Source organism: Zosterops lateralis (genome assembly GCF_965231275.1).
Source record: "Zosterops lateralis genome assembly, chromosome: 5".
NCBI classification, from domain to species: Eukaryota; Metazoa; Chordata; class Aves; order Passeriformes; family Zosteropidae; genus Zosterops; species Zosterops lateralis.
The window spans coordinates 40,308,676-40,334,302 of NC_139766.1; the positions used below are offsets into that span (position 1 = coordinate 40,308,676).

The 25,627-nt window shown below is 34.8% G+C and overlaps 1 protein-coding gene across 1 annotated transcript in view; it reads left to right on the plus strand.

Annotated features, from left to right (window-relative positions):
• MARCHF1 (membrane associated ring-CH-type finger 1) overlaps positions 1–25,627 on the plus strand; it is an 88,561-nt gene that overhangs the window by 21,939 nt on the left and 40,995 nt on the right. Inside the window, exon 2 of the mRNA XM_083861849.1 lies at positions 19,565–19,615. Within this exon, the coding sequence (XP_083717975.1) occupies positions 19,565–19,615 (51 nt within the window). The remainder of the gene's footprint in view (positions 1–19,564; positions 19,616–25,627) is intronic.

The window sequence follows — 25,627 nt, forward strand, 5'->3', positions numbered from 1 at the left end:
CAGTTTAGATATTCACCAGTATCTGAAGGTACAGGGTTTATGGTATAGCTTGCAGCTTAGTATGTTTCATATCAATATACTTGTGAAATGCATGGTGTTACAAAGTCAAAACAGATGTATTTTGGTGTTTGCATTGTTTATGAAATTTGAATATAAAGTGGTACAGGTTTTGGAACAGCTTGTGTTTATAATTTCATGTCAACTGAGCTGACAGTTGTGGAATCATCTGTGAAGTATAGAAATGCTGCAGGGGATGAAGAAACTTTTCCTATAAATAAAATACATTTTTTTTATTAATGAATGAATGAATGTGCTCTAGTGAAGTCTCCTTTACAGGGTTTTTGCTGCCTAATTTCTCCTATATGTTGAATTGAAAATTGTGCTCCTTCAAAGTATTGAAGTAATAGTAAGATGCAAAATTCACTACAAAAATTTGGGAGTCAGTCCAGTTGGTCATATTTACTCAAATGGTGGTACTTTAAAAAGAGCAGGCCAGAATTTAGTTTATTTTATAGCTTTTAATAATAGGTCCTTAGAGTAAGATTTAAATAATGGAATTAACTTCCACTTTCAAAAGAAGAGGGAATCAAGGATTCATATAGTTACAAAATTTTAATGGATACATCATGCGAGATGCAAATGTTGTGTCATAGCTGGGGATAATAGTTGGTTGGCAGAGAGAATATTTTGAATAAAAATGTTTATCTGTATAAGAATAGTTTTGTTGGCAACTATTCTCAGGAAAACTTGACAAAATGCATATTTGTTACAATATTAGCAATTCTAAAATTTAACAGTAAATTGCTGTACAAGGCAATAAATATTTAGCTAGCTAATCAAGGTTCATTTGACTGAATATTTATAAACACAGTTCTGTTGGATTGTTTAGTGTATGAAAGGCAGAATAAAAAGTCACAAATATATTTGAGAAAGAGAGGGTAACAATTAATGGAAATACCCTTTGGATGAATAAAGAGAAATGCCAGCTTAGAGAAACCAAATCCTTTCTGTGGCTAATAAGGTCCTTGAGCGGTTTTGAAAAAACTGAGGAGATAGAGAGTCAAGGATTATGTGTTTGTTCATTATTTTGAAACTGGCTAACTAAAAAGAGGGATAAGTTCAGTTGATACTGAAGGATTATTCAGTGTACAAGAAATAATAAATTATAAAAGAATTAACTATTAATCTCAGGTTAGATTATTACTAGATTTCCATCTTGAATACAGTATGTAATTTTGTATCATGTTCCTGAAGAATGCTCTTAGCAAAATACCTAGTGTTAAAAACTGCGTTTCTTGCTGAAAATCGAGCTCTTCTGCCCAGTTAAACAAAAACATGTACCTAAGCTTTCAGTTGAAAATTGAGCTTCTGTGTTTGAAATAGGGGAGTGTAGAGCTAGGTTTTAGATATTCACGTTAGTTGCTGCAACTGCCTTACCTATACTGTATTTTGCATGTTAAATCCACAAAATCTTTAATGAGTTGTCTTATTAAAACATGTAGTTTGAGGTCTGAGAGGTCTTACTTATACAGTTGCTTGAGAGCAGAAGGCAGTAAAGTGCTTGTGCCATTTTGTGCTTCATGGGAATTTCAAACCCAAAACTTGGATAATTTTTGCATGGGGAGCATTGCTCAGGCCATTCATTATTCTATGTATTGGTCAAGTTTGAAACAAAAATTTTTGGTTTGTTGATATTAATAATTTAAAGTTTTAAAGTAATTGTATTTATAGTGGAAAGCAGACTAGAAAGAAAAAATTCCTAGTAAGTAGCAATTTTGGTGAAAATGAATCACTCTCTCTAATGAAAGCTACAAAACATTCTTTCCAAAATAAAATGTGTGTTTAGAGGTGACTTACTCCATCATGAATTCCAGTCATGTGCTGTTACAATATTAATGTTATTCTTTGATTTCTTGTCAACAGTTACATTTTTTTCTCCTTTTACTGGGAAATTTTTCTTTTAGGAATTAAGAATATTCTGTGTCCTGCCTAAATTTACTCTGTGGATATTTTAAACCCATTTATTTTGTGCATACTGTGGCTTATCTTAAATTGTCCTAGCCCTATTGCAGCTATACCTTTATACATATCAGCTGTTCCCATTTTGGCCCTAATTTTGGTAATCTAAACCAAACTCTTTAAACCTTTCTAGGACTGATGGCTTTCTCTAGTGATTATACTGCCTTTGTACCCCCAGTTCAGTTTCAGTTAATCTTTTTTAGGTTTTTGTCCTTGCACGTGCTATTATAGATGTAATCTTATAGCACAATGATGACATTTCCCTGATAATTTTCAGAAAGGATTCATATTTCTTTTATTGTCAGTTAATAAAAGGCTTATAAAGAAATCTGTTATTGAAGAATTTGGATTAAAAATTGTTATATATGAAATACTGTGCTAAACCAAATGTGTTATGTAATAAGAATAAGCAATTATCATTTTAATTTTGAAAAGAATGAGTTGTTCAGGCAAGTAAAGAAATAAAGTTCTCAGCTAGAAATCAGTTGCTTTTGAAGATACTGAAGCTGAAAGTTCAGGAAGGAGTTTCCAGGAGCTTTGCATGATATAAAAAACTTTACATGATATAAAAAGTTAAAAAAAAAAAATAGTACAAAACTAGTTAGGTGTTTGTTTGTTTGTTTATTTTGTTTTACCACTGCAAATATAAAAAGTTTGATATGGCAATTTAAAATAGGTTTTATAGCATCCAAAATTAACACTTTCAGAAAAATGGTTGGTGTGCTGTTATGCATTCTCAGGAGAATCTTCCCCAGGATTAAAATCTTTCTTCAAAACTGTAAGTGTGAGAACTGATAAATATGAATGAATAAGGAATGAGAGCATGTAAATCAGTATTAAAGCCTAGGCAAAAATTCTAGAATACTATACATTTCACCAGATTTCAGAAATTCTGACTCAAAAAGATTTAGATTATATCTTGAGGCTTGAGCCTAATCTTCAAGCCATGGTGGAAAACAAAAAAAAAGAAAAAGTAGCAAAATTGGAAATAGCATTCAGCTCAATGAAAGATAAGGAAAGATTACTTGAGCAGCAAGGGAAGACCATGGACATGAATATCATAGCAAACTGGTTTAGGAGTATTATGATTTTCTCATAATGCAGGATTTTCTGTTATGATCTGGTTAACAATGTCAAGATGCTACTCAGCTGGGATAAGGATTAAAAAACTTGGAGTTCCAGAAAGGGCACGTTGACTAATGAGCTATAATACAGTTCCCAGAGGAACAAGTTGTGAGGTACTGTATGGAGTGCATGATTTAATTTAATGGTTGGGCTGAACTATCGTTTTGTCAGGACCAAAATGTGAAGGTCTTTCCTTGCCTTATGTGGAGTTAATATTTTATTTCTTTCCCACAAACAAAGTTAAAACGGGGCAAGAGGCTGAAAAGACAGTTAATATTTGTCCATATAGTTGATAGTTTCCTTTATTTTCCCAAAGCCCCTGAGACTACATATCCTTCCTTAAATGTTTCCTCTGAAATCTCTTTCCATCTTAAGGGCTTCTGGGACTATGAATTAAGTCTCTAGGACCAGTAGAGGCCTTTAGGAGTAATAAAGATCAGCTTTTTCTTCTATTTGTATTTTATCTTATTCTTCTCTCTTGCTTGTTCATTCAGTTCCTTCCAGTTTTCTGTACAATACTGAGTGTACTGTCTAGTGAAATTTTATAGCACTAATCTACTCATCAGGGTTTTCAGAATAATTATTCTCCAGAATACATGAAGCATGCCTAGCATAACTCTTCTCCCCACACTGCCCTCCCTCTCTCTTTGGTGGCATCTTATAAAATTATATTCCCACATTGCTGTGTAGCATCTGGTTTCATTTATCAAAGTGTATCTGGAAATCTTTACTAAGTTCACCAAAGATCATTTTAAAAATGAAGCTGAAGTATTTAAATAAACTTTTCTGAAACTTTTGTTAGATGAGTTAAGGCGATTAAGAAAGGAAGGAGTTACTAGTATGCTATACAGTAGTTTTCTCTATGACCTTAAATTAGAATGAGAACTACTATTCTTGATTATCCTGCTCATTGACAAGGAATTTACTAAATGGATATAGTTTCTGATGATGATTCTCATTTATTTCAGAAGTGATGTCTAAATTTAGGTTAGTTCAGAACTATACTGATGTATTCAATAAAGTTTTTCAAAGCATACTATGGTGAAAAAACCTTGCTCACCTCCAACAACAAAGATAAATCTGTTCAGAATAGGATGAAACTAGGATTTTCTTGATTAGCTTAATTGATAAACTGTTTCATAGGAAGCTTAGAGCATAATAGAGGAAAAGGCAACAGATGGTTTATGGTAGCAAGAAAATAGTTTTTCATGGTGGCCAAGATGAATTGGTGAAGGCAAGACTAAGGGAAAGGCAAAGAACCTTGGAGAGGAAGCCACCTTTTTTGTTTATTTTTTTTTTGTCTACCCTAAGTAGACATACACTGTATTGTATATTGGAATTTCTGTACAGCAGTTGTTACATCAGGGCTGACAGATTTTAAGTGTATATTTTAATAAATATGAGTCTTGTCATAATTCATTGAAATAACTGAAATTTTTTTGGTGTTATTTTCATTGTTAAAAATATCGTGAACCATTTATTGTATTTGTCATTATTTAGTCTTTATGCTTTTTAAAGTATGCTTTATGCTTTTAAAGTAAGAGTAAAAGAGGAGAGTAAATTGACCTTAATTTACCAGAGTGTTTTTAATTGCCAAATATTCAAGCTTCTTATCACGGAGATAAGTGCGCAACTCAGATGCCTGATTTGGTGCCAGTAAAGGGAGCACCTTAGTGGATTATCAGGTAAGTGTTTGACTCTGTTAAATAGGTAAATAAACTACAGGTGTTAGAACATATTTTAGGATGCAGGGGAAGTTATTAATATCCCAGTAGCTATTCTCAGATTCCAGTAAGTACTTGTAAAAACACAGCTTTGCATTCACTGCCCCAATTCCATGTCACAGATTCTTAGCACCACAAAAGAACTTGTACCAACTGTAGCCCTTGGAGAATTGCACTGTAAAAGTGAACTGAGAAGCTGATGTAAATGTGAACTCAAAGCTGCATCCACGAGGGCACTCAAAGAGCAGGAGTGCATTGCAGAAGTGATTTGGAGTGGTGTAAAAGTATCTTTTCTTTTTATGTTTAAAGTGGAACAATAGATTCTTAGCATCTCAGAGGTAGGATGGGGATTTCTTCCTTGGATCTTTCACATCCTATAGCTGATACAGGCCCCTGGTACTAGTTTTTGCTATGACACAACGGAGGGACTGACAACAAAGCCATGTGAAGTGTTCTTTACTGGAAGTATTCCCTAACATTTCTGCAATTAGGAGCGAAACTCACTTGTTCTCTCCTTACAGTGTAGAGATTCTTACTGAGCTGCTCAAATGCAGACTTGAGAAGGGAAGAAAATCCAGCTGCACTATTTCTTCTTTCCAGTTACTTGCAGAGGCCAGTTGCACCATAGGAACATATCATAGTCAGAGAGTGACCCCAGGGAGATGGTCTTATCTGTTGTATGAGGAGAGCTGGGACATTACATGACTTCTCTCCCACATGGATCTCCTTACACAATATAGATCCTTTACATCACAGAGGCTTAACGTATTTTACCTGTGTAGCATTTAATCTTCTGCTTTTATCTGAGCCTTCTGAGCATATTTTAATCCAATTTCCCTGAAGCATAATGCAGGGAGGGAAGTGATCTCACTTCATACTCGCTGTGAGTAGTGCAGGCTGACAGAATTTAATGGCTGAGACGTTCATATTCACAGGGATTGTAGTTGTGACTGTCTTTTTGCAAATAATGGGAAGGGGCTTCCACTGTCCTGTCCAACTAGACCATGTGTGCATTAATTTTAAAAGCAAAATCGTATTGGAGCTGTTATTTGGGATTGTATTTTTGTCTTTTATCACTAGTAGAGTTTCTCCATGTAATCACAGTATGAGGTTATAGTCATCATCCTGCTAATTGGCATGATTTTAAGAAGTTCTGTCAGTTTGTCCTTATCTTTCCTCCTTAGTTTGTCTCTAATATGGATGAGTAAGCTGAGTTATGTCCTGTAGTGCTTGGGTGTATCACAGTTCAGTGGTTTTAGCACATTTATTTTCTTTGAATGCAAAAGGTTAATTTCATTTCAGTGTAGGTTCAATCTGGATACTGACCTTTACAACTGGAAAAAACAGATAGAATCATAGTTTAATTAACCTTCCAACCAGGACACATATTTGAAGTATACTCAAGAAGCCGTATGTTTTAAATACTACTGGGAGTCACATTGGAGTAGCGGATCATTGGCATCCAGAAACATTATCACTGTTCTGAATCACACAAAAGGAGAAGTGTGTTACTGAAGTGGTGAAGCACAAGCTGAGCTTGGAAAGGGCTAAGGTAAATTGAAAGCAGAATATCGAAGTTATATTTTCATACTTTGTCTGAATTGTGAAATAGGAACAGCAAAGAAGATACTGAAACTGTCTGATTCTCTATTGACATTTTCTCTAACCTGTCCTCTTTTCTAGCTCATTGTTGTAGTTTTCCATGGCCTTTCTAAGTTAAAACTTGTTTGTTTTGGAATTAGATTTTGTTGCTATTTTTAAAGAAACTCAACTCTGGAAGCAAGTAAAGAAAAACAAATATAGACTTAATCTCTTTACTTTGTTTTCTGCTTGATCACTCCTAATTTCTAATCAGTTAAATGCTTAATAAAAATTTCAGGACCTAAAACTGAATCCTTAATCCTTCCTCTGAGGCCCTTCTCTATAGTAATTTCTTCTCTAGAATCTCACATTGTGAAAGCTTTGTTTTGCTTGTTTGGAGTAATAATTGGCAAGATTATTCTTTATGTGCAAGGGAAAAAAGTTCATTTGGAGCTAAAAGTGTTTTTTTAGCCCTAAAAGAGAATCACCTGAATACCATCTGCATGTTTATATTTGTATAAGCCAATGTTTGCCAGTGTTGGGAGGTGAGGTTTCCAAATATCCAAAAGGTATCATGGTGCTGAGTATCAGATATCAGATAAAAGGTATCAGATTGCAAATTATGCACCACTACCTTAGATGAATGAGCCACATCTTCAGTGGAAAAGGCTCCATTTGACTCTAAGTTAGTCACCAGTTAAATACCTGCTTCAGATACAAGTGGCAAAATACTGTATATTTTCTTAAAATGGTAAAACTGTGCTTGAACATAGACTGCTGGAAATCTGGAAATGTGCTGAAGATTGAAAATCTACAGCATTTATTACAGTGAGATCTATTGAAATGTGAGGAAGTATTATATTTAGAAAATGACACTAGAGATTTGGGTGTAATGTTATTTTACTTTGTGTAGTGACTAAGCAAGGCAGGATTCTTCGGTGAGAAAGCACAGAAAAGAATAGAATGAAATCACACATGCTTCATTATTGCCTGCAGTAATGGAAAAAATGAAGAGTGTAAGGTAGTAATTAAAATGTTTCATGAATAAGAGACTGGATAATTTCAGTGACATTTTTAGCAGCTTCAGTCCTGAAGACAAACACACATAAATACATAGAATATTGTGGGCAAATACTCAAGTCAATTACAGTGTCAGAATGTTACTCCCAACACATTAGTCTAAATTCTGTGCAGTAATTAACAGATATTAATAAAACAAATGTAGTCTATTCCATATTCTGTTAAGTAGTTATTTATAGGCACCTTGGGAGAGTTTGAATTATTGTCTGTCCTAATTGTGCCAGGGACTTTTTTATTAGGCATGGAGGTCTGACTGGGAGGAATTAATAACTGTCTGCAAAGTCTCTGCATTAAAGTTAATCGGATTTCTTGGCACAGCCACTTCTTATATTTTCATCTTACTTTTCTGTCCATTCATTTGTCACATCTAGAATCAGAAACTGTGCTCTTACCAGTAAAATCTTCTCTTTTTTCTACACCAGGGCAGTATCATTATTATCTGTTTTCCCCAACCTTCCTCCTCCTTAGCCCCTTGGTGTTCCTCTTTACATCTAAGAGATTTCTGTTTATAACACAAAATCTGCTGAGAAGAAGTAATCAGTAAATGCTGTGCTGTACGTGCCCATCTCTCAGCACATATTTGAATCTAAATGTAGGTCATATCTGTCTGTAGAAATCTCTCATGAATATGTATAACTTGCTTGACAAGTTTGCTAACAACAGGTGTTTTCTGTGTTCCTCACTTCTTTTTACTTGCATTATTTTATGTGGAAAATAGAACCAACTTTCAGCCTTTTAATTAAACATTAAGGTAGCTATAAAGGAGAAGAACCAAACAAATCTTTTGTATAATCATTTTCTTCCATCCCCTGACTCAATAAATGAATATATAGTATTAGTTAGGGCTTGTGAGTTCTAAGAATAAGCCAAACTTATTTGTAATTTCCACAGCACACTTTCATTAATGAATATAATAAATATTTCAGAAAGCAGAGGGGGAAAAAATGCTGTCCTAAAATATACTAGAGGTAACTGAAACAAGGGTCAAGCATTAGAACAGGCTGTCTGGGGAAGTGTTTGAGTTACCATCCCTGGAGTAATTTAAAAGGGATGTGGGTGTGGTGCTTGTGGTTTAGTGGGAGATCTGGCACTGCTGGTTTAACAATTGACTTGATGAATTTAGAGGTCTCTTCAAACCTAAACAATTCCATGATTCTGCCTTTCATGAAGGATGGATTGAAGCACATAGAAAGAAGATTTGAGTTAACTTCAGTGTTAGTTTTAAAGCAGAGAAGTGACTGTAGAGAGACATTTTAAATTGAAGATTTTTTTTTTTTCAAGTTTTCTCCACCTTTTACTGTGAATACATGTATTACTCCAGGAGCCTCTATATAGAGCTTTGCTGAAAATAATAGTATGGAAATTTTGTCATTCAGGCCCTAAAGTTTATATTTTGCTTTGATGGATAAAGAGACGTGAGTTGCAATGTTCACATTTATGTTGAAAATTACAAAGTAGATAATAACTAAATTAATTATATTAAATGACAAACCAAAATCTGCTTAATTATTTATTGACCTGATCTCACATGAAGATGAATTTAGGGATTTCCAGAAGAAATAGGAAAGTTGCTAATGATTATATCTGTGCAATCTATGTACATCTTGGATTCAACTGGCATAAAATTTCCTCATGTTCTTATTTTTTTTTTATTTTCAGATTATGTTTTTAAGGTTTCAGACATGCCAAGCTCATAGCACCAAGATTTACAGGGCCTGCTGGTACAAAATAAATTACTCAGCTGGTAACATTTATGATTTTTTGTCCACATTCAGAAGTGGAAATCCTGGCCACCAATGCACAACATAAAGGCATAAAACTTTATTAGATCACAGGTATGAAAGGGCTGATATTGAACATACAGAACATAATCAAGTAATTTTTTTATAGCTCTATTGTATTTAAGGCACTTTGCCTTTGTGTATTTAATTAAACTTTTATCTTTTGATAAACACTTGGCTGTTAGAAAATACTTGACCACCCAGAGGCTTTCATCCCTGGTACTAATTGATTGGAATCCAGGAGGTCACAAAAACACAGACATCAAAGTGATCCCTGAATCCCAGCTTCTGAAATGTGTTAGTTGATCTTTTCAATTTAAAAATCTGCATTTTTCATGCTTAACAAAGATAAATTGGAATTCATACCATACTGTGAAATAAAATCAGATTACATGGGCCACATACCATGTCTACTTTCTTGTAAAGGGTTTAAAACTCTTTGCTGAAATTTTTACTGACCACCAAGAGTATTCTTACAGTAGAGAACTGCAGAGACTACATGTTTGAGAGCATTCAGACTGAAAATGGAACAAACATTATCACTTCAGCATGGCAATTAGAAGCCTTCACTTCAGATTGACTGAATCTTATGGAAAAGCAAAGTTGTGTCTTGTACTGGGAGGTTAGGAAAATAAATACAGTGCCTAGTGTATGTAGGAAACTGGAGGAACAGTTGATTGGCTCAAAACAACTAGGTGGAAGTGCCTTTTTCCATCAGAATGGTCTAAATTTGGCAACAAAAAGTTGTTTTGAACCTCCTGAGAATGTTTTTGTTTCTCCTGCGCAATTCCCACAGTAAATCCAACTAATTCCCACTAAATCCACAGAGTAGACTGATGGTTACAGTGTACTGAAGTACTGTCATGTTGTACAAGACAGAATGAAAAGACAGATCTTTATTGATTAAGGATGGAAACGCCTAAATACATCATCTGTAAAAGGTAGTAATGTGTAAATAATAGACCCATTTGATTTTAGTGTGCTACAGTGAAATTTACTGTGTTGCATTTCTGTTCATCTCAGAGAGAGACAAAATGATAGTTTGATGTCAAAGTGAGGAGGATTCTACTTCACTTTCTTGTTCAATATGTCAAACCCATTTAAGAAGAGTAATATGGTGTGAAAATAAGTGGTAATTAAAGAGTTGCTTTATTTCATATCTGAAACCAAGTTATGTACAGGGACATGTCTTGGTTGACATACAGTGACAATTTGCATCTGTCCAGAAGTAATAAAATTGAAGATGGACTGCTAGTCTTATATTAAAAAAACTGATTGACAAATTAAAGCCTGCAGGCTGTTAATTGCTTTTGTATTTTAGAGGAGAAAAAAAAAAAAAAAGGAAGTTGTGTTTTTTCTTCATTTTCTGTAGCTGAGAAATGTCAAGAAAAAGAAGTATAAAGCATTTTCAGTTTTTCAGGGTAAAGTATCTTTATCAGCCACAACCAATCACAAAATCTCTGTAGCATGTTTCCAGTATTAAGTAAATGTAAAATAAGTGTTTCTGCAATCATGTAGGTTGCTTATAATTGCAAAGTAATTTAAAAATGAGCAAACAAGTAGCAGAAGGTGGTTTTGACATGTGGGAATCTATCTTAAAATCAATGGCTTACCTGTTTTAGCTGAAGTGCTCTGATTAACATAGTGAGATGGTGGAAATTAAACTGGGTGCAGTTAGACATTGGTACAATAATAACTAAAAACTCTGTGGTTTTGCTGAAGAGAAGTAACTTGGCAAATAGCAGTGGAAAAGAAGAACATTTATCAGATGTTTGGAGGCCAAGCTGTGTTTCTAAATGTGACAAGTAAATCTACAAGATGTGTCAGAGAAGTTGGAGCCTTGTATTGAGTGCCAGTAAGTGCACAGTTCCTTGGTGAAAAACTTAACGGTGATGAATTCATGCAATTGCTCACCTTCCCTGTAGGTTTCTGTTTTGTGTTTAAAAGCAAGCTTTTTAAAATGCCCTATATGCATAGAGAAAACGTTTGTAAGAGGAGTAGAGAAAACTCTATATGGTTCCATATTTTGACAAAACAGGGGAAACATTTTCCCATGTTTATTTTTCATTCCATTTATTTTCCCTTATATTTGTCTTTTAAAAAATATTAATTTATTTTCATAATATTTTCATCAGTTGTATTTAATATTATACCTCTGCATTTTTATTTAGTAGTACCGTTTGTGAACAGTATTCCATACATCTTGGTAATCATTAGATTAGGGTTTATCATTAGAGTACTAACTAGCAGTTTATTGATTTTTAAGTTAGAGTCTTCCTTGCTTTTTCCCTGTGACTTTTTAATCAAAAAAGTAATGGAAAGTTTCACTTGTCCAGTATCTGTCTTTGCACACTTTTATTTTTAGCTATGTGGTCAGTTTTGGATAAAACAGGTGTTCAAGCTATAATCTGAAGACCGTGGGCATCTATTTTTACTAGATTTTTTTATGCAGTGTTATGCTTAATGCATGGTGTTCACCACACAGTTCCTGAGTCAACAAAGGCAGATACTATTTTAGATGTGTCTTTTTTGCATACTAAATATTTTAGAATGCCTAATCATAAACAACCTTGGGTTAGATGCTTGTGATTTTACTTAAGGTTAAAGTATTGTCAGCCAGCTGTTGGATTCAGTGAGTGAAACTAGTGGTGTATGAAAAATTGACATCTATTTAAAGAATGAAAACAATCACATGCAGCTATGGGGGGTTTAGAGTATGCTAACCTAGAAACTAGTTGGGTTATTGTTGTCTGTAGTCTCTGATAGATTGTGTCATTTGGAAGCGAGCTGGGTGCTATAGGATTTTTTTTTAAAACAAGAGGAGTGCCACAAACTTCTGTGTCAGTAGGTTCAGTGTGATGTGTTGTTGATGTTGTTCAGCCCTAGACCAAGGAAGTGGAAAGATCCACTGTGACCAGGCTGCTGCCACTCAGCAGTGTCCTGCTTATTGCCCAAGTCTGTCCTTAGCAACACAGAGTTTCACCTCATAGTAGAGCTAAATGGAGACATTTGTCAGATTGAGATGCATTGTGTTGAATAATGCAAATACTGCTACTTCTTACTGGCACTTGTTTCCATGAACAACCAAAATGTACCTGAATTATCAATACTCTTTCCAGAACAGTCCAAAACTCAGTCCCATGCCAGCTACTGTGAAGAAAATGATCCCTGCCAAAACCAGCACAAACGTCATTCTCATTTGTAACAGGCACTGGCAAAAATAATTTTCCAATAAAAGCCTCTGACTAGATTCTTACCTCACGATCAGTCAAGGGCAGCTACGTGACACACATTGTCTGTTAACTGATTTGTGTTGAACAAATTCCCAGTTTCGTGGTTATTTAATTTGTAATTTTGGCGAGGATTTCTAGGAACTTTTCATTTTTGCTACATATGGTAGAACAAATTAAAATCTGCCCCTTTTTGTGATCTGAGAAGTGGATTTCACATCAGGTGAGTGTTTAGTGTGTTCAGTATAGGGTTTTCTGACTGTATTCTGTGCATGCCTGTACTTTGTTTCAAGACTGATTCAGTGCTGTGTTTATCCTTTTATTTTGTAATGGTGCATTTGTTCCCATTTGAAGACAGCTTTGACCTTGGATATCTGTGCAACATCAGGAAAGTAACTGAATGTTGTGTCATGGAAGATATGCATGTAATTGCAGGTAAAAGCATCACTGTGAAAGCCTTAACAGGAAGCATGCTATTGACTCATCTTGGCCTGTGATGGAAAGTGCCCTGAGGCTCATTAAAGTGTAATTAGCATTTTCAACTCAAAAGGATGGTGGATCAGATTCTGATGTATTTATCATGCTTATTAACAGCTTACCCTGAAAAAAAGCCTAACACACTGAGACTGATATGGAGATAGGAATCTAGCACATTAGAGGCACCAGGGCAAGAAGCAGCCATAAGTTACAGCAATATGTCTGTGCCATGCAGTTGGTGGCATTGTGTATTTTTGTTTAGAGGATAAAATAATGAAAAAGAATATAACTTACTAAAATGTTTAACTCGGAACCTTATTACTATGGAAGTACCAATATAAAATTTTTACACTTTTACGTGCTGCAAATCTGGCAATAGGGATTTCTTTGTTGCACAATAAGTGACGACAAGTAAAGCTCCTGCGCATTATTCGTAAGTAAAGTTACCCAATAGGCCATGAACAGGTAGGTTCCTTGATCATTACTATGTACTCTCCTACCCATCTATAAATGTAGCAAATATACAACTTCTAAGGTAATTAAACTATTTTTTTTAATGTCACACTGGAATATGTAGTCTGTTTCCACAGATAACAGTCAGAATGGCATTTGAAATGCTTCAGCATCCTCAGAACCCTTTTTGTGATAATTAGCTGCTTTTGCACAGTTGTGCTTTACAAGAGACCTCCAGTCTAGATTTATCTTCTCCTTCTGCCTTTCCTCTAGTCACCTTGTAGGTTATTTGACATTAATATTGAACTTCATAATGAAGTAAAAATGCCTTAGAATAAGCAAATTATTTGTTTACAAAGGGAGATAAATTTTCTTACATTTTCAAATATAGATTTGACCAATATTATTTTATTTGGCAATTTAGTAGTATGATTAATTTATAAGAGGAATTATATGTCTGCCTGTTGAATATTTGAAAGCATGGAAAAGAATAGATAAAATATGCACAGACAATAATTGCATGAAAAATAAAACACAACTGTCAGCTGATGGTAGGCTTTTTTCTCAGTATTATTTTAGAGCTTAAATCTGCTTTGACTTCCTTTCAGAACATAAATTCCCCACATCAAACCTGTTTAGGAATTGCCAGTTACTCTGAGTTTGTTAGGATATTATCACAAGCAACTGATTTCCCCCCTCTCCTTTCCCTTGGAGAAAAGGCTGTCCAAGTCCAAACTGGCCAAGAGGCAGGGGGTATGCTCTGTCAGGAGTAACATTGTCATTATCTTCTTGGCATAAATAATTTTAAATAAGCAGTACTATGCTTGTATTTGTTTTAAAAATGTAGACCCCAACACAAGAAACTGAAACAGTTTTTGAGTAATGTAGCAATAGCCACACCATGGGAGACAGCATTATCCTGGCTCTGGCTACTTGCTGTAGCAGAGAACTAGTAGACAGTAAATACATTTACAGATCTATTCGTACAACTAGATCAAGAGATAGTTATGTATTTTTAAGTGTTTTATTTATATATGTGATACAGTATATATGAATAATGCAAATGGTAATATTCTGTGTATTTTGTTGATATTTAATTTTATTAATAGTTGATGTTGTCTGTACTTTGTTCTTTTAATTAAAGGTTGCATCTGTATCACAGTCTTTAATATTTGCAGTGAACTTTTTTTGCTGTCACTTGGCACTTTGAATCTAGCAGTTCTGTCATATTGAAAAAATTCTGGGTTCCAGTAAAATTATGCATGATGCCCAGTAATTACAGTGTGTTTATGTCTTAGATAATTATGGACATTGGAGTTTTTGTTTAAAAGTTAAAGCAAATGTTACCTGGTTTGTGATTTTTTTCTTTCATGTTGAGATATTGAAATAAGTGTATGCAGTCCGTACATCAGTTTTAATAATGTCAGTTCCTGCTCTTTCAGCAGTCGGTATTCCTACTCGATATCATCTATGTATGCAATAGCTCAGGCCATAAAGGGAAAGCAGTTTCTGCTCCTATTCAGAATTCTAGAAATGAAAAAGTGCTGAGAGGAGGCTCCTGTGCAGATCCAGTGAGAGGGTACTGTGTAGAAAGGCACTTCAGGCAGCAGAACTGTGTTTGTTTGGCCTGTGTTGTGCTTACCTTTAGGAGGCATTTATTTTTGTGACATGACTTACAGATGAATATCTGTAATTACAGTCATGAGTGGAACTCCAAGGCTGAGGACTGTGAGCAGATGTGTGAAGCTGCACATGGCACCACTGCGGTGCAAAGATTAGAGTCCACAAAAAAGAAATCTTAGACAAAATATTTCGTAACCTTTTTTTTTTTAGTGGGGTGAGTTGGTTGTATTTGTATGACAGAAGCTGTTGCTTAAGATTCTCCTGTGAACTGAGATATTCTGATTAATTCTTGATGCTTTTGTGCTCACTTCAGAGACATGAAGTGCAACCCATTAGCAAGGTACTTGGGTCGGCCCCAGTGATCCTCAAAGGCAAAACAAGGAGCAGCTAGGGAAAGAAACCAGACAAATGGATTAGTTTAAAATGTGCTGTGCTGCCCAGCAAGACTTTAAATCGTTAACCGTGCATATGAATATTTATATATGAGCCAGAAAGCAACTAGCTAATTTCCTACTTTCCTCTTTATAATGAGAGACTGAACTGTTCACAGCAGTATTTTAGAAATTTGTTATTACTAACCTCTTCCTCTGCCCAGTCAGTTTTATTATCTTGCTTTAAAAACAAAAATCTGTTTGTAAGCAGTGCAAGCCACATTTCCAAATTGAAAGAAAGAAAAAATAAAAGCTTTATCTAAGTATTAGAAAGTTGAATGAATTTAGATGTAAGATGGTCCCTGAAAATAATGCCACTTCAAAAACCTAGTCTAATTTGGAATTTTATGGTATTCTTCCTTGTCTTCCTCACAGAATTTATATTGGAGGCTGATTTACATTTTCAATTATATCCTTGTAAGTGATTGTCCTAGGGTGACTATGATGCCTGTATCCCCAGTCATCTGTTCTGTGTGTGCTGTGTGTTCTGTACCTTTAAGACTGGTTCTGAGAGTGAGCAGGGAAAGAAGAAATGTGCAGTTTGTTTTGGAAAATACTGTTCACTCCTCTGCATCTTTTTTTCTTCATCCTTGGGACTGTGTGTTCATTGGATGCACAGACAGTGGCCAGAGAGTTTTTTTCCTCTTTGGGTTAGTCTAGCTAGCTGAGGCAAAGAAGCTTCCTGGACTGTTGTTGTTGTTGTTGTTGTTGTTGTTGTTGTTGTTGTTGTTTGTTTGTTTTTGTGGGGTTTTTTTTCCCCTTTTTCTTGGGACTGTTTAAATCTGCTCTGGACTGAAAAACCCAGAGGAGCCCCAGGAGCTGCACCTGTGGCCCCCCAGGGCTGGATCTCGGCATTTTCCAGTGCTGAAGGGACTGGTACTGATAGAGCTGAGAGAGCTGAGTTAACTCAGGGCAAGGACTTCTCTCAGTTCTGCCATCTCCCTTCGGAGCAGCGAGAGTTTTATTGTTTCATATTATTCATTCCTTATGCTTGTGGGCAGTTTGTTTGTTAAATAAATAGTTTTTTCCAGTTTTCTCCGAGGAAATTCTTTCCCCAGACTGGCTGGTGGGGGAGGGGCCATTTGGGTTTGCCCTCCAGAGGAACCCCATTCAGAGGTTTCCTCCCAAATTTGCCCTAAACCAGAACAATGATCTTGGTAAAACCTAATTCTTAGGAAATTTACAAACACAGACTGATTTTTCTTGATATTAGAATAGTTTGAGGAACTTACTTTTCTGCTGTTGCATTTTAGAAAAGATACCTGATGAGTGTTTGCAGGATGTAGCGTAGGATAGAAGAGATGAGTACAGGTGGTGCAGGACATCTGGTAACAAGGAGAGGAATTTCAATGTGGTCTTTGTAAGACAATCCAAAAAGCTAATGCCCATCCAGGAGGAGTCTAGGGAGGAGCAGCTGTTTGCTGTTTTGTTGACCAGATGAAACAGTTTAAGAATTTTATTGGAGATAACTTTTCTATTCTGTTCTTTTGTTGTATGAATAGTCAGGCAACTTGAATAGGAACTTCAGTGAAGAATTCTGTATTTGATTTATGTACTGTAATTTAGTGCAACACTTTTTGTTCTATATTGTTTTCAGGATAAATCACCATGAAATACCTGAACCCAGTAATGATGATTAAATTTATTTCTTTGTGTTTTCCAAAAAACTGTTGAGACAGCGCTCTTTCTCTCAGTTTAGACGATTCAGTGTATGAGCAGTACTTTACAGACTGTGGATGCTGTGAATTTTCAGTTGGAGAGTCAGAATCTTGTTGTAACCCAAGTGAAGGAGATAATGTGCCAGAGAGAAGAATGAATCATGTAAAAAGCCTGGAGAGATGTTGTCAAGAAACAGATTTTGAAAATGAATCTTGAATGATGGATTGTTGAAAGAAAAGTTAGAGGTCCAGGGTTCACTACACTGTCAGAAAATACAATGTATTTTTTAAGTCCAAGGGATGGACAATAAAGGCTGCATGCTTTTAGCAGAGAGTTTCTCAGCTGTGATCCCTGTTCATAATTTCTAACCACAAAATGGCAACTAATTTCATGGGTCCATAACTTCTATTATTTTGAGGTCAAAGCAGAGCTCCTCTGAATGATGTACCCAGAATATCCAAAGTGTATTTTCTATGGATCTAAATGCAGACATTCAAAACTGTATATATTTAATGTCGTTGAGAAAGGATAAGCAATTACGAATTTATTTCCAAAGCTACAGTGGATAATATATCACAGAAGTAATATTTGAATCACAGCATACTTTAGGTCAGAAAGGATTATCTACTCCACATCCTTGTTCAAAGTGGGCCCACCCTCAAGGACAGAATGTAAAAATGAATGCATGACTTGAAGAATTCATTTTTTCTAAATTGTTGAAAATAAAATAAAATAAAATAAAATAAAAAAATAATAAAAAAAAAAATTAAAAAGAGTGACAAACCTGAATGTAGTTAAGTCCTGAGATTTAGTTTCCATGATAGAATAAAATGTATTCTAGTGCATGTGTGGTCTGGGAGCTCAGTGATGCTTGATTTTGATGACAGATGTTCCATTGTGCTACTGTGAAGACAGAGTAGAAAGATAGTTCAGGATATTTAAATTTGCAATACAAAAAAAAATGATGGCACTGTGGGATGGAATAAGCCACCTGTATACATTCTGGAGGAAGAAAGATAGCTATATGAAACAAGAAGTAGTTTTAAAACTATTTTTTCATATGGATGTGCTTACTGGGGTTGAGATCAAAATGGCTTTCTTAATACAAAAATGATAAATAAAAGGTTTGTTTCCTAAATGTTTGCTGTCAAATTGCCTAAGGTTTCTTTTTGGTCTTTTTTTGCCATCACAAAACTGTTCTATGCCACAAAATACTGGGGAAATACTAATTTCTAGACTAGACAAGCATTAATGGAGGAGGAAATTTACCCTTTGGTAGCTGGCACCTTCTGTATTTTTCTGTAGTTTTATTGAATATAGGTTGAGGAGAGATGGATCATAGTCAGGTTGAAAGCCTCTTGTGGACGTGTGCATGTATGTGTTTGCATGATGCATGGATTGCAAATAAAGCTGCAGAAGCAAAAGCTCTGCTTTGGGTTTCAACACCCCGTTCCTCCAAGTAGGTTATCTGACAGACTTACACACATGATGTCTAGGTCAACTCCTTCTAGGTAAAAATCAGTCTTGTTGACTTGAATGTTTCACTTGAGTGTTTGAACCTACGTTCTCAACTGCTGAGAAAAATATTTTCATGATTCTCTTAAGATACATGCTCCCTAAGGGGATGAACCGTGTTTCTGAAATATCTTACCTTTTCAGTGTAAATGAAAGCTGAATCAATTGCTAGGGAAGTGTAAATACTGAAAAAATTTTGAACCCCTTCTCCACTCCCTCCTTTGGATTTCTAGAAAAAGCCCCACAGTGACCCTGTGCTACAGAAATGTAGCTCCTTGACATAAACTTTATTAATGCACTTCAGCCTGTGGTGTTGGTTTGTGTATGTGTGCAGTTATGTATGTGTGAGAGGGGATGGAGGAGTGGATGTTAAACTGAACTGCATCTCTGCATGGTCACAATTTATTTTTCTCAGAAGATATCTTTCCAGGAAGTCATCTAGTACTGCTAATTTTCCTAGAGGATGAATTCTACTTTTTTTTTAAAGCAGGAATATGTTCAGTGTGACTGGGAAGTTTTTGTCATTGAACATTTGTTTTCATACCTAAGTACCAGTTTTCATGAGAAGCTCTGATGATTCCTTGATCTTTGACTTGCAATGTTTTTTCTAAAAAAAACCAGCAAAATAAACGGAGAGTAATTTAATGCTAGCATTAATTTCTTACAGAACATTTAAAAACTTTTACTCATGTAATTTACAAGACTATTGTGATGGCTTATTTCTTGAACTGTCTTCTATTGTACAGTCAGTAGCCAAAGTGAAGAAAAATAGAGGAAGATAATCTCTGTGCAATCACAGTCACAGAAAAGATTAGGTAAAATACAAATGACATAACTTTTTTTCATCTTTTAATTTTGTTTTCCAGAATGACAAATCCCCAGGGCGTTCCACAAGTCGATCAAGTAATATTTCAAAGGTATGTGAAATCTATTTCCTTTTTGTAGAATTTAAAAAAAATTAGATAATTAAATATAAAACAGTACTTTTATCCATTATATTCCTTATATAATATTTTATTTATAAGAATCAGATTTAAAAGTTTTGCTGCTGAACATTATGGTTACCCTGTAAACTCCATCATAAATATACAAGTAGTCATTATTGTAAAATGTGTAATAATAATAAGCAAATAACACATGCACTTTTTTTCATCTTCTTTCCCCAAGTGTTTAATGTTACCTTAACACTTTGACTTTATGTAGAATTACTACTTGATTTTTCTCCTCCTGCCCTACCCAAATAATAACAGCTGTAATGTGCAAAGCTCTGACTCTCTCTTCATTTCAGACTGAATTCTGAATTCCTTTTACAGGGATATGTGGTTCACTGAAGCCAGGACTTTGCATTTAAGTGCATTTCAGTTTTTAGGAAACAGAAGGGAAACTTTAGGAAAGGCAAAATGTGATTTTTACTGAAGTTCTTTGGTTTTAACTCCCTTTTTTCTGTATTTTTGGTTCAGATGTGGCTGAAATTTATGCCAAAAAGCCAGGATATACAGGAGGTAAAAGATGAAAACTCCATTTTTTTTTTTTTTTTTAAATCCAGACCTAAACATTTGCCATGTGTTATGTTGAGTTTTAAATATTTTGCATTTAGGGCAAGCACGGTATCCTTAAACCTCTTCCCAAAATATTTTTATCTTTGGGGTACCCACTGTAAAACCTTTTTCTTCTCAGAGCAGAAAACAAAAAACAGGACAACAAACCCCAACTGTGATTTTTAGTTAACATACTAGTTCTGTGTTAAGTTCTGCTCTCTTACGTTAAGAAGGGAAAAAGAAAGGCAGGGAAAAGGATGTAGAATATATCCAGCCTGCTGTAGGAGATGGCTGAAACTTTTCTAGGTTTACTGTCTATCCTTAGAAATTATATAGTTGAGACTTCTTCACTGGGAATTGTATTAATTTAATTACGAGTTTTAAATGCATGTCTCTAGCCATAGTTACTGTAAATGTATTATGAATTGATATTACTTTTTCTGCTTTTTTTAAAGATAAGTGCATGGGTTGCACTGTGATAAAGCATAAATATATTCACTGATGTGAGAAACATGCCAGTGACTAACATTTATTTTGAAATTATTTCTGCAGAAATCAGTGTAGTTGCTTATTAGAAAGTTATATTTGCACTGGTTTTAGTTGCAAGCTAAAACCCCAAGTTTTCAGTCATGCACTTAATCTTTTTCTGATGCATAGTATCATGCATTGCTTTGGATCAATTTTTCTCTATGAATCTACCTGCCAATGAAGTTTTTCAAATGCTGAAAGACATTTGATTGGAATTCCAGTTTTGTTTGTTGTCTCACTTAAAATGATTCTTTTATAAGACAGCTTTTTATATATGTATGTATACATAGAAAAGCAGACACTTGACTTTGCAGGTTAATATTGCATGGCAGGAAGTGATAGTAAAAATACTCCACCTCAAAGCAAGATTGAAAGCTTCTTAGGCCAGATAAACTAGATGCCAAAGGCAAGAGCTGTGTTCTCTGTGGTGTCAGATCTTCCACACAATAAAATTTTCAATGGGCAGAAAAATTAAATAGTCTTTATGTAAGACTATATATTAGTGTGATGAAAACATTGTCTTTCACTGTTTTCATTTGCCTGTATGTATAAGTTTAAAAAGGGGTCAAATGGAATTACATTTTAATAGTTACCATGTGTTGTGTATTCCACCCTTGATTGGATGTAGAGCTTCTGTCCCAGAGCAGAGTAGATACCACTGGACTTTGTACCAGCCTATTTGTGAAATGAAATACAGCATAGGTTCTATAAATACAGATTAATATTTCATAATGCTCTTAAATTGTTTGTTTGGAGAGGACACCTGAGGTTTGCTGTGTATGTTTGGGCAATTTTGCATGCTAGGTGCGTGAATTTAAAGTCTAAATTTTGTGGTATTTCAGATTAAATTGAATTACTGAACACTGAATATGTCTTACCTAGTTGTAATGAGAAGGAATGGTTTTGATTTGTTATTTTCCAGATACTAGTTAGTATATACCTATTCAATCTAGAGATTTTAAAATCAAACATTCCCAAGGCAGGTAGGGGTGTGTGTGTGGAAATCAACACCTCAATTTTACCATTCACTTTTGCTGGCTGTTGAGAGTGTAGAAGTTTAGCATGTTGCAAGGACTTTTCATATTGCATGAATTTCATATTGCAAGAATTTCAGTGACAGACTATTTAAGTCAAATGAAAGAACAAAACTTAAAGTATTTGGCTGACAGCTGTGGCTGTCTTCAGTGAACAGCAGCCTGGGAATTCATTCATTCACCTCAGCCTTTTATTTATTTATATCAAGAAAGCTGCCTGGAACTCCAAAAGCAACTGCTTGTTGGTTTTCCAGAGACAATTAGGAAAATGTATCAGGGTCCGGTTTTTGCTGCATTTCTGGTAATAACCTAGATTTTTCCTGTGCAATCAATAAATAAATAAACAATCATTTTGCATTCTGCCCTGCTAGCACTTACTTAGGTATAATTGATGATTTAATAATTAGATTATTAAGTCATATTTTGGACTGATCAGAATTTCACATTACCTTGTCTTAAGTGTGCCCCTAAATAGCAGTTATGGCTTTCAAAACCTATCTACATAAAGAAACTTATACACATAAAGAAAAATATAAAGTACTTGGAAATGTGAGTTATGAACCAGCCTTGATGATTTTAAATTAAAATTTTTTTTTTAAGCATTAAATTTTTTTTCTACCTATTTCCTATGTTGCTGGTAGCAGAAAGAGCTTAATTATTCTTTGTAAGAGATAGTATTGTGCTGTGTTCTGGATTTCAGAATTGAAATTATCCTATCTGCATGTGTTTAAAATCTAAGTAAATTAAAAACTTGACCTGGTTTGTTACCTATTTCCCATGGCTTAGTTTTTTGTGCACTATAATTTCTTTCATTAAAATTCTTATGTCTTCCAAAATATATGTATAATTTAAGAGAAAAGCTATTCGGAGAAGGATCTGTGGGTTCGTTGTTTTCTGCTGTGGTTAACCAATGGAACAAATCTTATGTCTGAATTACAGTCTGTAGACTTTATGCACTATATGTGTTTCTGAGGCTGCCTGGTTACATTAGAATGCTTTCTGGAAGAAATGTTTCTAAAACATTGTAATTATCTTTCTCTGTGTTAATTATGATTCAAGAGCTCATTAGAGAAGGATGCTGTCTCACTAGCAAGATCTGAAATTCTCTGATGGGAAGCTTGGGCTTATTTTTCAGCGCAGAGAAAATCACGCTTGGAGCAAATTGCCTGAATTTTATTTTGCCTCAATTACTTCTCAAAAGCCTGGAGCAGGTGTTAGAACACTTCTTATTTACAAGTCTCTGAAGCATCCATCTAATAAAACTCTGTCAAGTTATATCAGGAAGTGAGGTGCTCGTTTTGGAATATTCTGTGTGATAATATTCACATGTCTAATTTAGAATATGAATAACAATAGAGGAAGGAATCATTTTTACTGTATGTTAGCAATTTCTGATTTCTTGTGTCAGGTGGGGCTCCTCTCAAGATACAAGTGAAAACCAAAAGGCACCAGGATGCCAAAGTAGTGCTCACTAAAGTTCTAGATGAAAAATTTATCCTTGTCAATGTATTGATTGTTGATTCGAACCACTCAGTTTGTGACTCTGGAATAAATTTCACAAAGTGGGTATCAAATTCTATCATAAGTAATACAATATTTATCCTTTTGAATTATAAATTACCATTTAATCTCTTCCATTAAAATTAAATAACCTTTCACATGGGTTTTGATAGTCTTGAATATTTCATCCTTTTTCCCTACGTGGTGAATGTATTAAGAGTTCCCATATGGCATTTTGGATGGCTTACCCAGCTTGAAGCAGAATTTTATTACACTCTATAAGTGTTTGTAATGGCCAAACATCACTGTATCTTAGGCAGTGGCACCAACAGAGAGCACATAATATCTCCTAATAGGTTTTATCATGAAAAAACCATAAAGGAACTGAAGAGTTCTTTTTGAAGAAGTTCTTACCATGGACTCTGCCAGAACCAGGATTGCAGCATTTCCAGGATAACCTGTTGCATGACTGAATCCTAAAGACCAGTTGTATGACCCCTTGTGTTTTGCTACAGGCAACTACAATGCTACAAGTTGATCCATAGTTCTTACTGTTCTTTGCCAATTTTACTCTAATTGCAAGTGAAAATTCTCTTCCAGATTGCTGGTTGCTTTTTTTCCAAGAACTGTGTAGCTCCATCCCTTCCAAGTGTAGGTTTCTAGATTACTGTAGTGAGCAACTGAGAGAAAGCTTAAGGCTTTTCAAAAAGGAAACAAATCAAGAAAAACAAAAGTCCTTGCTCTTGTAAAGCATAAAATGTCAGCCTTCATAAGTGCTTTTACAGTAGATAATACCATGTATACAAAACTGGCATTCAAATATGAGTATAAATGTTACATTAGTCATCAAATCATTCTTCTTGCTCATAAACAGAATGATTATTATGAAAGCTGAAGGCTAACCTAGGACTTAGCTCTCATTTACTGAAAACAACAGCGCAAAATAAACAAGTTAGTGAAAAGATTTCCTTCATCAAAACAGAATTTCCAAACGCTAAAAAAGCAGAAACTAGAACTAGATCCATTGTGTTGTTAATGTTTCTGCACTTCTAAAAACTCCTAGATACATGAATATTTGATTTCTATGTATAGAGAATGCTTTGTCTATGCAAATTATTCTTTTGTTTACAATAAGCTTAACAAAAGACATGAAAGCAGAACTTACCTAAGTATGCCTGAAAATTGAACTTCTGAATAAAATTGCATAATGGTATATATGATGGTATTAAATGCATGGGGACAACCATCAGAAAATAATTCAATTTCAGTTTACTCTTGGGTGCACCTTTTTTTGGACATGTTATAAACTGGTGTTCTAATGAGAGGGAATACATAAAAATGTGTGACTGTATGTATACAAGAATGTGTACAATTTTACAGATTCTGATTTATTCAGTCGCAGTTCTTAGCAGCTATTCTGAGTGACATTCTATTCACATTGACACATTCACATAAATTATATATGTGTGGAATGTGCCACAATTTTTGTTTTTATACAAGCTCACTCAGTGTGTAATGACTGCATATAATTTTAATTTCTGTTATTACAGAATTCAGTCCTATCCTGTGATAGCCAATATCATACAGAAGCAGCTTTGATTTGTTTTCAGTAAATGGTGCATGCAAGTTATTACATATGCTTATTACTTATAATTAATTATTTCCATAATTTTAAGTAATGATTATGATCTGTAATATACCTGTTACATATATACTCCAGAAATCTTTGCATGGCATTTTTTTTTTCATTGTGGCACTCAGAAGCACATTTCACATATATATCCTAAAAACAAGTCCAATTAAGCAAACTTTGTTTCTACAGTTGTAAAAGATTGGGGGGGTCATGTAGTTTAACGTTTATTGCACTTCATAAGTATAAAGTATCTCTTGTTTTTCACAATGATGCAGTGAATGATGCTTCTTTCAGTTTAGTCATTGCAATATTCTTACTACAACTCCTTGGCTTTGGCACATTTAGGCTTCTCTGTTCCCTTAGGACTGGAATAAATAGACATCAAATACACACCAGAATGGAGTTGTTCAAGTATAAGACTGACATCCTCCCAGATGGGATTTTATCCAGTCTGTCACCTGCACAGTCCACCAGACCAAAGGAAGAACATGGTGGGTGTGTGCCCTCACATGCAAATGCACTTGTGAGAGCATGGCAGGAATGTCATCTGAGTGAAAGCTGTTTAGGATATGGGAGTGTTTTGTGGGTTTCAGTCTTGCAGATAGAGGGATATGTGAAAACAGATGCCCTCTTTGGAATAGAAATTCTAAATGGTTCTCTGAGTACTGCCTACCTTTAGAAATAAAGTGCTGCAAA